The sequence below is a fragment of the Typopeltis vanoorti genome, chromosome 24 (genome assembly GCF_054136105.1).
Source record: "Typopeltis vanoorti isolate ZY-2024b chromosome 24, IOZ_Tvanoo_1.0, whole genome shotgun sequence".
NCBI lineage: Eukaryota > Metazoa > Arthropoda > Arachnida > Uropygi > Thelyphonidae > Typopeltis > Typopeltis vanoorti.
Genome location: NC_143572.1, coordinates 64,862,470 through 64,877,489, shown reverse-complemented (window position 1 = coordinate 64,877,489; position 15,020 = coordinate 64,862,470). Strand labels below are relative to the sequence as shown.

The window sequence follows — 15,020 nt, the reverse complement described above, 5'->3', positions numbered from 1 at the left end:
TTTCATGATAATAAAAGTTTCAAAAATTCAAAAAATTCAAAGCTTTATTCATATCTTTATCACGTTTGCATTATTATTATTATTATTATTATTATTATTATTATTATTATTATTTGGGCAATAAGAAGGCGCTAGTGAAATTTTGTTAAATAATTACAATGTTATAAATGAGCGTCCATGTAAAACACGTGATCCATGAGTGAAAAATTAAATCAATTATCTCTTTATACAGTGAAGCAACTTGTTGTGGGGGTGCTGAGGCGTATCGGAAATGGTGTTGTTGATATGAATTTTGTTTTTTTTTGAGCTTCTTGTAGCACCAGCTTTAAATACTGATGATAATTAATATTGATAAGGTTATACAATTTACATTATGTTATCATAGTTAGATGGCTTTCCCATCATATGCTAAGTTTCATTTTATCTTACTGTGATGTTTCATGATTGATTTGGTTCATTTAAGTTCGCCCTGATGGTAGTAGGTATCGACAAAACCGACTCTTGGGGTAATTCCGAATGTGGGAAAGGATTTCCGGGGAGTGTTTACATGAAATTTAAAATCGATACAGAAACTTTAAAAAGTAAAACTATTGGTTGAGGTAGTTATTTATCATACAGTATTGTAGTATGCAAATTTAGTTTTGCTGGAATATGATACGCACAAGAAGATTACTCCCTGAAGAAAGAGTTTATATTTGAAAAGTATATCTTTAGCTTTATATTATATAAACATGTATACTCAACAAATTTTCTATTTAAGTGGGTTATTTGTTTGTCTTCTTGGGGAGAAGGATATGAAATTTGTAAACCACTTTAAAGGAGAGGCACGACATATAAAAGTTTAAGAACCTTTGGGCTAGGGAAAGAAGTGATTGTATGCATGGTTTTGTTTGCACGTTACTGATTATATTAACTCAGAACCATTAAATAAGAGTGTACAGTAAATTATTCTATGTGAAATTCAACATGACTGTGGTTTATAGTTCAAAAATCCCAGAAGTTTGCATTGTTAGGGGGATAGGATGGGGTGAAGTGTATTTTATTCATGGAGTTTCACTTCATTAGGTGGATGAGGGAAAGTTGTTAGTTATAAAATTGCAGCTGCAATGCAAAGGACACAAAGATGATGATGCCACTATATAAGGCACTGAACAAGCCACATTTCTGGATTTCATTCTGTGCAAGTCTCAATGAGAAAATATTAAGACAACACTTGACAGTTTTGTGACTAAAATGTTGCATATTAGGACGTATTGAGGAAATATGTTCCATGCTTGTGATAGGACCTATCATATAGATATTTGGAATTATTTTATAAGGAAGTAGCTATTGGAAGCATCGGGGATCATTTCCAAAAAACTATTAAGGGAGCAATAAGAAAGCAAAAAGGTTTTGTGCATGATGGATGGTGAATGAAAGGAAAGCAGTACTATAGTATGTTATTATAAAGTATCTCCATCAGGTCAGAAGAGTCATTGTGGAAGATCTATTATTCATACACTAGTCATTATTCATGCAATACTTATCATACCTGTCATTAAACTGATTCACTGATGAAGCACTCGCAACCATCTCTCGCAACTTATTCACCACCCTCTAAGCAAAAAATCTAGTCCTAACCTTCACTAACCACACTGACACAAATTCTACTGGTGGGTACACCAATGCAGATATATTGAAAGATATAATGTTATTAATTTATTTACATGGGGTTCCCCCATTCCTTTGGGAGTGGGTTGAGCCCTCCTAATGAGGGATTAGGTGTGTATATTATCATTATCAGCCATTGTTTATCCACTGCTGGATGAAGGCCATTCCAAGATTACTCCAAAACTGTCTGTCCATGGCTCTTCTTTCCCATGTCACTCCTACAAATCTGATGATATCATCAATCTACTGTGAATTAGGTTTGCATTTTGGTCATGTTTCCTCTTGTGGAATCCAATCCAGTACGTCTTTTGTCTTCGAGCAGTATGCCTAGCTCCTCTTCCCACTTCAGATGTTTCTCTTCTTATGATGTTAGGGACCTTTGGTTTGATTTCTTTTCCATGTATTTCTTTGTGATCCAGTCTTGTGATAGCATACTACTTTCCATACTAAATTGTGTTGTTTTTAATTTTTGAATTTCTTTTGCATTTAGTGTTCATGTTTCACAGTCATATGTCAGTATAGGAAGAATACCTTGGTTAAAAACTTTTCTTTTCAGGCATAATGGTAGTTGGCTTTTGAATATTGAATATAGTTTTTCAAATGCTTTCCATCCCAAGCATTGTGCATGTTTTAATTTCGTTCATGATTGTTTCCATTGATATCTGCTGTCCTAAGTATATCTAATGATCTACTTGTTTAATTTTATCATTATTGATTTTTATTATTTCTGGTTGGACATAGCTATTGAACATAACTTGGGTCTTCTTTAGGTTTATCTTTAGTCCAGATGTTTTACTAGCAATTTGTAGTTCTTGAGTATGAGTCTGTAATTCATGAGCAGTTGAAGTACTGATAACTATGTCATCTGCGAAGCATAAATGGCTTAAATATCTTCCATTTATCTTCAGACCTTTCCTTTCCCAGTCAAGAAGTTTGAATATTTCTTCTAGGCAAGTTGTGAATAATTTCAGAGATATTGTGTCACCCTGTATTTCCACAGTAGAGATGTTTCCACTGAAATGAATTGCTGCTGTGGCATTGGTGTATGCTGATTTGATGGTCCTGACATATGGTTCCTGCACTTGGATTCGTAATGCTTTAATTATTGCACAAACAAGTTCTTACTGAATCCAAGGCTTTCTCATAATCAATAAAACCAAGACATAATGGTAACTGATATTCATTACACCATTCAATAATCTGTTGTACAGCTTGAATATGGTCCATTGTACTAAAGCCACTTTGAAAGCCTGCCTTTTCTTTTGGTTGTGCTAGGACCAGAGTTGTACAAAGCCTATGAGCTAAGACTTTTGTAAACCACTGATAGTAGACTAATGGGTCGATAGTTGGCCAAGTCTTCTACCTCACCTTTTTTTATGTAGCAGAATTAGGGTAGCCTTCTTCCATGTTCTTGGTACATCATTTCTCTTAAAGCATAAAGTAAATAGTTTTGCTAAGAGTTTGTAGATCATTTCTCCACCTGCTTTTAGAAGTTCAGCTATAACTCTATCCTCAGCTGCAGCTTTTCCATTTTGCAAGCTTTGGATGAACCATATAACTTCTTCTGGTAGAATCTGTAGTACTTCTGCTATTTCGTAGTTGTCTTCATTTAATCATCCTGGTATAATACTGAGTAAAATTCTTCAATTCTTTTTGCTATAGCATATCTGTTTGGTTATGGTCCCATCCTGTAGTTTGACTGCAATGATTTGTTTATTGCTGTTCATTAATTGCTGTTTGGCTTTTTTGAGACTAGGTTTTTTTCTTTCAATTGTATTGATACTTTCTTCTTTGGCACCACATCCCCATGTAAGGCCCTTGGCATCCCATTTTTGGGTTTCATAACTCACTGTGAGGTGGGATTGTTACCCCCATGCCCAACCATGTTCTTAAGACCGGCTTGTCTTAAGAACATGGTTCTTAAATTTCCTCTTGCAGGAGGAAAAACCCCAGATAAACTGGGGAGAAAAACTCTTTAGTCCATGCCCAAGATCGGCTAACTCGGCTGTGTCTAAGAAAGATCCTTAACTCCTCATGTCGGTGACGAGAATTGAATGCAGGACACTCTTTTCCCAGGCATATGGTTGTGGAGCATGTAACCACTTGGCTAATTGTCGGACGTATTGATACCTTATGATATCTTAGTATCACCTCTGGGTCTGGCTCCTACAGAAGAGACCTCAATAAAGGTCAAAACCGATCTGGGTGGTGACCCTTCCCATAATGCATAGCATTATACATACCTGTAAGGATATGTGCTTAGCATTATAGGATACAAAGGCAAGTGATGTGAAGTCTTAGCTTCTTTATATGAGTAGCCCCAGTCCTGAAAATAGTTTAGGTGCAAACTTATTTGCTTACACTTGGATAAAGTATTAAACCAAGTATATAATTTCTTGGTATCTTTAACCTTGATTACTGTGCACAGATTTGGTCACCTGGGTTTCTTGAGGATGAGGGGGCATGGGAGAGGATGCAGAAAACTGCTGCTGCTGTTGTGAGAGGAGATGATACTTCTACCATATAAGATACTAATCATACCACATTTAATATCAAAGAGAATGTTAGAGAGATAGTGCGTCAAAGATATGTTCATTACCGGCTAAATCCTTCAGAACTGGATGTGGACACTGACAAAGCCAGATTGCTCAATATGTGACCTCTTTCAGTCACAGAATTCTAAGAGTCTTCCATAAAATCCATTTTCTGCTAGAAAGAATATATACAAAGAAAGATATGAAACTCTTCTCTGTGTAGGAAAAGAAAAAATGACATTAGTTTTATTATTACTGTAAAATATCATAAAAATTTAGACTAACTTCTGACCAAACTTACCTGCAGTTTCACAAATATTACATTATTGTTCAAATTTATCCTCTTTCTGTATATTTTTTCCTTGTTAACTCTACCCACTACAACACTGAAAATGAATAAATATTATTCTAAAATGAATATATTGTAAATTATCTGTTTAATACCATTAAGTAGAATTTGAATAGTCTGGTTGTATGGGCAGATAATTGTGCTACCATTCAGTATCACAATTTGGAAGTCAAGGGATGGAATAATATATATTGCATTTAGGAAATATATTGAAGGTGGTTGAAGAAAAATGGTTATGCTGATGATGCTGGAAAGGAGCTAATATTTAGGGGACAAGCTGCATGAATTAATGTAGTAACGAGGAGGTACTGATGACAGAGATTGGAAGTTGTTACTCCACTGTATAAATCCTTAATCAGAACTGTATGTGTGTGAGAGATAGCTGGGATTGAGGAATAAATACTATTTGTATTTATAGGCCTGCAGAGAAAGAAAAATATGGTAGAAACAAGTTGGTGAGAGGATTTTTACCAAGTTAATACAGAACAGAAAGTGAAAGCAAAAAACGAGAACAACCTGCCATTTGTAGATGTTATCCTGGTTTTCCCTTTCAGTCATTTCCAACCGTAGATAACCTCATAAAGTATTTTCCTGGTGCGATTTTTATTTACTGGGTAGTTCACCATTATTCCCCCCCCCCCCATTTTATCTGGGCTCGGCATATGGCTGGGCCATATTCATGACTGTAATCCATGTGTGTTCACGAGCCAGTTTGCCTGTTCTTTGTTTTTATTATTATTATTATTATTTCGGGCGACTCCAGGAGTCCTTAGACTCATCGAGCGAGGCCCTAAACATCATGTCCACACAACTATGCGATTACATTCTCACAGTATCTATCATACCTTGCCTTGAACTCGTTCACCGTCATAGCACCCACAACAGACTCTGGCAGCTTATTCCACTCATTTACCACTCTAAAAGTAAACAACCCAGCTCTAACACCCCTGCTAACCACACTCTTGCCCAGCTTCCATAGGTGTCCCCTAGTTCTCCCACCACCAGTCCTGATCTCAAAAATATCCTCTGAATTAATCCTGTAGAATCCCTTTAGCAATTTGAATGTCTCAATCATATCTCCCCTCCTCTGCCTATCAACTAGTTTCTGCAACCCACAAATCTTCAACCTGTTCTCATATGGTTCATTCCATAGACCTGTTATCATCTTAGTCACTCGCCTCTGGATCCTCTCCACCTCCTCCCCATCAAGAAGGAACCGAGGTGACCAAATCTGGGCACAGTAGTCGAGATGAGGTCTTATCAAGGCTCGGTACAGAGGTACAATAACTTGCTTGTCTCTGCTCGTCAAGGTATTTTTCAACAACCAAGTGAGTTGATGCTTTCCGAGTTTCCGGTTGAAAAAACCCCCTACCTCCAGATGAGACTGGCTAATTCACCTTTATTCGAAAGAAACCAGATTAAGGTTCCTCATGTCACTGATGGGAATCGAACCCAGTTCTTTCCAACCAGAGGGCTTCGTCTGTACTGACTGAGCTACGGAGGCTCTTGTAGATGTTTAAAGGAGATTATAAGCAAAGGTGTGCAGTGATAAGGGGGTTGCTATCACTCTTTATGACAGAGATTGGAAGTTGTTACTCCACTGTATAAACCCTTAATCAGTCATAAATCCTTAATCAGAACTATGGTAATATGATATGGCCACATCTTGATTGCTGTGCACAGATTTGGTCATCTGGGTTTCTTGAGGATGAGCAGGCAGAGACAAGTGATCACTAATGTCCATTGACACTATAGTGTATTTTATTCTGTTCATGCAGCCAATACAGATGTAAAGAAAGTGGCACATGAGAAATCACAACTAGTCTTATGTGCTACTAACAAATCTGAAATGCTCACTATGAGGATAGGTTGAAGGAATGTGGATTGTGAAGTTTAGTTAGTGGGTGGAAAAGATGGAATATGACAGAGTTACGTAAAGGGATTTTACAAGACAAGAAATTTTTCGGTATAGGATGAGTAAAGAGAGCACTATGGATCACTACTGGAAGTTGTAAAGGTGTAGTTATAAGGATGTGCAGACTAGAATTTTTTGCTTGGAGAGTGGTGAATGAAGAATGCACTGCCAGAGATAGCTGTGAATGTTATGACAGTGGTGAGTTTAAGGAGAGAGGTATGATAGGTATTATGTGAATAAAGTGTGGTCTCCCATGATGAGTCTTCTGACTTCATGGAAATACCTGTATTATAATAATAATAATAGTGAGTGAGTGGAATGCATTACCACACAGTGTTGAGTGTATATATGGCGGTTAAGCATAACTGTATAGTATGGTAGTTTCTGAAGACTTTTCATGATGTCCTTTGACACTATAGTGTCTTTTATTCTGTTCACTCAGCCAAGACAGATGTAAAAAATGTGACACATGAGAAATCACAACTAGTCTTATGTGCTTTGTAAATTACCTTCTTTCATACTCAAATCAGGATAATTATTATTATTAACATCTGACCTCCATGGAGTCAGAGACTCATCATAGGAGTTACACACTATTGCACACAATTCTCATCCAACTGCTTTAAACTGATTCAATGTGTCTTCTACATTCACAACACACTCATGCAATGCATTCCATTCACCAACCGCTCTTCATGCAAAGAACCTATTCCTCGCTCACACCCTCATACAGTTTCCATCGATGACCTCTTGTTCTACTCTCCCATTCTATGAAAAATCTCTTCCATGTCAACCTGATAACAACCCCTGACTAGCTTACATGTCTCAATCATATCACCCCCCCACACACACACACGCACTCTTCCTTTTATTCATGAGGCTCTGCAACTTACATTCTCTCAATCTGTCCTCGTACTCCACATTCCAAAGACCACTAACCACCTATGTGAATCTTCTCTGGATCTTTTCCAACATATCCTTGTCACCATGAAAACCCAGCAAAATAATAGCCAAAGATGATATTTTGTTTATATTACAGTTCTTGCTGCATGTTCAGACTAGTAATAAGAATAACCTATAAATTAAAGATGCTAAGAAATTATATTCTTGGTTTAATCCTTTGTCCAAGTGTAAGCACTTGAACAAAGGATTAAAGAATCCTTTGTCCAAGGATTCTTTAATCCTTGAAGTATCTTCACAACTTCACATCAGTTGCCTTAGTATCCCATAATGCAAAGCACGCATCCATTTATGGTGTATATAATGCTATGCATTATGGGAAGGACCACTACCCAGACTGGTTTCGACCTTTATTAAGGTCTCGTCACACTTGGACAAAGGATTAAACCAAGAAAATAATTTCTTGGCATCTTCTGATAGCTCACCCGTTATAGATGAAGCCCTTTAGTCAAAAAGACCTGGGTTCAATTCCCGTCCATGACATGGAACCTTTATTAGGTCTTTTTGACTAAAGATGAGTTAGTCAGTCTCATATGGAGGTGAAAAGTTTTTTGCCCCAGAAACTCAGGTTTTTCATCCCCAAAACAGGCAAACCGGCCCTGTACACACACTTCTACAGTCATAAAATACCTACCAGCAAGGAAAGCAACAGGAAACAACCTTGTTCGATAATCACTTACCTGGTTAAGTAGCATACTGCTACTGTACAAACCTATAGCTGAAATTATTTAAGCTAAGGGATATTACATTCCATATTGTTTCTTAGCCGAATAAGAAACTCAAAGAGTTTCATGCCGAATGTAGAAACTATAAAGTTTGGCGATTCCAAGCGTAAGCAAATACCTGGATAGTGCAACACCTGAGCCATTTGGTAGTGCAAACTGAGGCAACTCATATGGTCATCTGGGTTTCTTGGGGATGAGAAGGCAGAGACAAGTGACCACTAATGTCCATTGACACTATAGTGTCTTTTATTCTGTTCATGCAGCCAAGACAGATGCATGAAACTCTTTGAGTTTCTTATTCGGCTAAGAAACAATATGGGATGTAATATCCCTTAACTTAATAAGTTCATGTCGCCGAATTGAAGCCTTTGGCTCTTCATATAATTATCATAGCTGAAATGTTTTACTTGTTCTATAGGTTCAGCATAAGGATATATACACTACTTTAATTTATAGTTTAACCAAGTGGAAAAAAACTGTCGGACTACCCAACACTTGGTACATTACTTTAGGCTATAATTAGCTTAGAGTAATGTACTAACTGTTGGTTAGTCTTACTGAAAGTTTTTCCACTTGGTTTTTTCAGCTAGGAGGTGGAAAGACAAGTTTAGTGGTAACAATTAGACACTAGGTGCGCCTTAATCAAGTGCTATTTAACAGCAGCAGTGTCTCAGTACACTGCTTGGAAAGAAGTCAGTGGACATCCTATGGACAAGGTGCATCACAGGCCTATCTGTTTGGCAAATTGTTGACAAAATAGATGGACGCACAAGGAGTCAACTGCAAGTGTTACCTGCAGTGGACAACCCACCACACTTACCATAAGTAAAAACTGCCATTCACAAGCCGACACATTGAATGGAGTTCTGGGTATTGACTGGAACGTGAATCTGCACATTAATTAACAACATGGATTCCATGGTTCCATTCAGAATTAAAGCTAACAACATGGATTGTTAATTCTGAATGTTTTTGTGCAGATTCACGTTCCGGTAAATACCCAGAATTCCATTCAATGTGTCAGCCAATGAATGGCAGTTTTTACTTGTGGTGAGTGTGGTGTGTTGTCCACTGCATGTAGCACTTGCAGTTGACTCCTTGTGCTTCCATTTATTTTGTCAACAATTTGCCAAACAGATAGGCCTGTGATGCACCTTGTCCATAAGGATGTCCATTGACTTCTTTCCAAGCAGTGTACTGAGACACTACTGTTGTTACATAGCACTTGATCAAGGCACACCTAGTGTCTAATTGTTACCACTAAACTTGTCTTTCCACCTCCTAGCTGAAAAAACCAAACGGAAAAACTTTCAGTAAGACTAACCAATAGTTAGTACATTACTCTAAGCTAATTATAGCTTAGTAATGTACTAAGTGTTGGGTAGTCTGACACTTAGTACATGAACATCAGGGTCAAAGCAGAAAAATAAGACCATCATACTGACACCTCCAAATTTCATAGCTGGGGTAACACACTCTAGTAAGAGATGTTCACTGGGTATCTGACACACCCACTCCTGTCCATCTGCTCAGTAGAGGGTATAGCATGATTTGTCACTCCATAGCACAGCTTTCAAGCTTCCATGTCACACTGAAGACAATGCTGCATGTTGGGTTGGACCACGATATGCAAGCCCACATTACCAAACCAACATGCAGCATTGTCTTCAGTGTGACATGGAAGCTTGAAAGCTGTGCTATGGAGTGACAAATCATGCTATACCCTCTACTGAGCAGATGGACAGGAGTGTGTGTGTCAGATGCCCAGTGAACATCTCTTACTAGAGTGTGTTACCCCAGCTATGAAATTTGAAGGTGTAAGTGTGATGGTTTTATTTTTCTGCTTTGACCTTGGACTGGTTTGTGGCATATCCACGGAACTGATTTTCTCTTTCAGCAAGACAATGCACTGTGTGATAAGACTGCTTATGTAACTATGTAATTTGTGGACATGAACATCACTACACTTGCCTGGCCTCCACAGAGCCCTGATCTCAATCTTGAACATCTGTGTGATGAACTGGAGCACTGGGTGAGATCAAGAGATGTCTGCCCAGAACAGTCCAGGACCTCATTACATGCCTATAGGAAGAATGGTCCAAAATTCTCATTGATCACTATTGTACGTTTGTGGAAAGTATGCCTTGCAGGATTGCTGTAGTCATTGCAATGAAAGGAGGCCCCACATCTTATTAAGGTGGGTGCCATGGCTGTTTGTTTCTTACACTATGGTGCCCATTGATTTATTTCCAAGTAGTGTATATCATAAAGGTGAACAGGCTAAATAAGGTAAGAGTAAAATAGATGAGTGAAGAGATTAAGCATGAAATCTGGAAGAAGACACTGTAGAAAGAACACAAGATGATTGTTGGTAATGATTAGTTTATGAAATGTACTAAGAGTAAGCCAGGAAGGTAACTTGGTAAAGGCAGCAAAATTGTAGTATGAGAAGAAGTTAACCAATCAAGCTAAGAAAAATCCTAGTGAGTTCGTTTGATATGTGGCAAGTAGAAGGAAAATTGACCAGGGGAGGATGATGCTTCTTAATGACACTGGCAGATTGGTAACCAATGCATATCCAATGCAAATTGATCATTAAATGAATTATTTAATGATCAATTTATTAGTATATTTGATCCTTGTGATGATAACATCAGGAAGCTAGAGTGTGGAGGGCATGGCAGAGGAGGGACTGATGGTGAATGAGCACAAAGTATATGAGGAATTAAGTAAACTTGATATTAATAATACCATAGGATTTAACAGTATGTCGCCACATGTCTTGAGTGACTGCTGCATGGAATTAATGGCACCTTTGGCAACTATTTAACAAGGTGAGTCCCAAAGGAAGGAAAAATGGAAAATTGTTCCATTTCACAAAAGGAATGGGAATAAGACTAGGCTACAAATTATAAGCTAATATGTGTGTGTGTGTGCCTGGAATTGCTGTTAAGGTATTAGAGAAGTTGATGAGGACTAGTCTTGCATTAATTGCAGGCGCAAACTTGACATTTTGTCTGTTTGCTCACTTGGGAAAAATGGAGTAAAACCAGGTTTAAAATTGCTTGGTATCTTTAACATAATTATACCCAAGTTAAAAATACTTTCTACATTTAGATCTCCTCCTGAGATTTTTATTTAATAAGGTTAAAACACCTTATGGTAACTTGTTTTGGTAAAATACTTATAAGCTCTGCATTACTAAATCTTGGTATTTCTAGCCTGGCTCCCACTGATTCGACCTCAATAAAGGTCGAAACCGGTCTGGGTAGTGGCCCCTTGCCTTTAATACAAAACATCATACATCCCCATCTTGGAGATGTGTTTTGGCATTCAGGGTAAATATTAAGATTAGTGATCAGAGCTTGCTCCACCTTTACCACAAGTTGCCTTGGTCTTGCACTACCTGTGGGATCAACTAGTTTTGCATCAATTGCAGGCACAAACTTGACATTTTGTCTGTTTGCTCACTTGAGAAAAATGGAGTAAAACCAGGTTTAAAATTGCTTGGTATCTTTAACATAATTATACCCAAGTTAAAAATACTTCCTAGGATTCAGAAGTAGGTTGATAATAGCAGTATTCTTTATGATGGTTAGCATGGATTTGTTAGGGAGAGATCATGTAATCTGCTTAAGTATTACAAGGTGACAAATTCACTTGATAATGAAATGGTTCTACATATATGGTGATGTACTTGGATTTTTCAAAGGCCTTTGATAGATTGCCACATGACAAGCTAATAGCTAAACTGAAACAGATGGGATTAGATAACAGACTAGTAAGTTTGGTTAGCTGATTTGTGGACATGAACACTCCTCCTTTACAACCTGTCTTACAGATGTCAGCAGGTTGTATGTGGAGGAGTGATATCCCAAAAGAGGATGGTTATTAGTGGAGTGCCACAAGGATCTGTTTTGGGACCATTATTTAACTTTTATGTTAATGACACGGGGACCAGCTTAAATGGAGATGTGCAGCTATTCACTGATGATGCAAAGTTAGGAAGGGCTATAACAATTAAAGCAGATGTTGTGGTCTTCCAGGAGGATCTGAATAAACTAGGTGAGTGGGCAAATAAGTGGAACTGTCAGTTTAACATTGCCAAGTATAAGGTCTTCAAATTTGGTAGGCAAGGTTGGGATGCAATATATAGTTAATGGAGAAATTTTGAAGGAGATGAGAGGTCTGGAGTGATGGTGGACAGAGACTCTAAGTTTAGGGGTTACATCGCTAAAATTGTAAGAACATTCCAATGGATTATGGTAGTAATGAGGAGGACATTGACATGCAGAAGCAAAGTGGTTATGATTTCCTTGTATAAGGCTTTGATCAGGGCACTTTTGGACTACTGTGCACTCATTTGGTTGCCTGGTTTTTTTTGGGGGGGGGATGTATTGGAGAGGGTCCAGGGAAGGTTTACTAGGTTAGTGTCAGGTCTGTGGAATGTTAGATATGAGGAGGGATTGAGAGAATGTAACTTGCAGAGCCATATGAATAGAAGAAGAGGGGATATGATTGAGACATATAAGTTGGCAAGGGGTTGGTACCAGATTAATATGGAGAAGATATTTCTTAGAGTATAGGGAAGCAACAGTAGAACTAAAGGCCATCCATGTAAGCAGTGAAGTGAGAAGTACTTTGCATAGAGAGTGATTGTTGAGTGGAATTCATTGCCTGAAGTGTGGAAGCTGTGAATGGGTTCAAAGCATGGTTTGAAGATCTTTTGGCATGAGAAAGTATAAACCTTTTGTGATGAGTCGATTGACTTCATGGAGGTCAGATGTTATCTAACCTCCATGAGGGTCCTTAATTGCCCATCATATAATAATAATAATAATAACAGATTTACAATAACTTTTTTGTGCAGTAAGTGCAGAGACAGTGAATGCATTTAAATCAAGATATAATGTGCTGTGTGTGTGTGTGTGTGAGGGTGAGACCTTCCACGATAAGTCTTAACTCCATGGAGGTCTGATGATGATGATAATAATAATAGTATACAATCAAAATGTCATTATTTTTTCCATGCAGGTGATATGAATCCAGATGTCATGAAGATTTATCAAGATAAAAGGGAGCATTGGCATATATGGTTTATGAAATAAAAAGAAGAGATGAAGTTCTGGAATAAGTGATGATTCATTCTTCTATTGAAGACAAATAGAAGATAAAAGAAAGGAATAGTTTGTTCTTTGTGAGTGTCGTTTCTTGTGTAAAACTTCTTGTGAAGAACATTTTTAAAGTTACTTGCTTAAAATGCTCTAATGTTAAAAGCATGGTCTTTAATGTAAGCACATTAATTCCAGTTGCCGAGTAATATATTATTGATATTTAAGAATTAATTTATACAGAAGCAAAATAATTTTTTCATCAAAGAATCCTATAATTGTTCATATAGTTTAAAACATCTGTCTGACATAAAAATATGAAGAAATGTATACAGTATTCAGAAATTTTACATTCTGAGTGGTCTCTGCAAAAGTAAATATATGCATAATGGATAATGTATTTGTTAACAATTTCATGGCTATATCACAGTCATTAAATGACATTGTAAATAGAATTTTTCCTCTGGATGAACACACTTCGTTGGAATCAGAAAAAAAAGAATTTTCACATCTAAATAGTAACACAAAATTAGCAAATGAAGAGAGAAAGTCTTTTTCTGGTGAAATATCTAGAAATTTATTTTCTTTCCCATTTTCTTTAAAAGAGCAATTAAGATTGCCTGCTAAAGAAAAATGTATTGTATGTGATAAATGTGGGAAGTCATTTTCAAAAGCATCAGATTTGAAAGTACATTACAGAGTTCACACAAATGAGAAACCTTTTACATGTGAAATGTGTGGTAAATCATTTTCACAAGCAACAAATCTCAGAATGCACAGAAGAATTCACACAAATGAAAAACCTCATACCTGTGAAATGTGTGGTATTTCCTTTATCAAATCATCTGATATGAAAAGACACCAAAGAATTCACACAAATGAGAAACCTTTTATTTGTGAAATGTGTGGTAAATCATTTTCACAAGCATCAAATCTCAAAACACACAGAAGAATTCACACAAATGAGAAACCTTTTCCATGTGAAATATGTGGCATCTCATTTGCAAAATCCTCTGATGTAAAAAGACACCAGAAAATTCATAGAAATCAGAAATATGCCACCTGTGAACTCTGTGGTAAGTCATTTGTAGATACATCACATCTCAAACTGCACTTCAGAACTCTCACAAACGAGAAATCTCTCATCTGTGAAAAATGTGGTAAATCATTTTCAGCAGCATCAAATCTCAAGGCACACAAAAATATTCACACAAATGAAAAACCTTTCACTTGTGAAACATGTGGTAAAGCATTTTCACAAGCATCAAATCTCAAAACTCACAGGCAAATCCATACAAAAGACAAACCTTTTAAATGTGAAACATGTGGTATATCATTTGCCAGATCAACGAATATGAGAAGACACCAAAGAATTCATACTGATCATCAAGATGCTCTCTGTGAAATATGTGGAAAGTCATTTTCACAAACATCAAATCTTAAAGTACATAGAGGAATTCACAGAAATAGAAAAGGTCTCTCAGCTGAACATATGAATTTCCTAAACTGAAATTGCACTACACAAATTCATTGAAATGAGAAATGTTTACAAATATATATATATATATATATGGTATAGTGCATTCAGTAAGAAACACAATCCATGAAAGAGGTGTATGTAGTTATTTTAATATAGATTTATTGAAATGTTATCCATGACATTCCTCAGATCATTGTACATGTGCTATAAATTCACATTATGTATGTTAGAATTTTATGGAGATATTTTATAGTGCCATAAAAAAGAAATACAACTCTAATGTTTCAGATCAATTA

At 36.9% G+C, this 15,020-nt stretch overlaps 1 protein-coding gene across 1 annotated transcript; it reads left to right on the top strand.

The window, feature by feature from the left end:
- The first annotated feature begins 249 nt into the window (after positions 1-249).
- Positions 250-14,768, top strand: LOC150093331 (uncharacterized). Its single transcript, XM_090413958.1, has 2 exons — positions 250-356; positions 13,168-14,768. Exon 2 carries the CDS (start codon positions 13,633-13,635, stop codon positions 14,752-14,754), a length of 1,122 nt encoding a protein of 373 aa, XP_090270084.1. The 5' UTR covers positions 250-356; positions 13,168-13,632; the 3' UTR covers positions 14,755-14,768.
- The last annotated feature ends 252 nt before the right edge of the window (positions 14,769-15,020 follow it).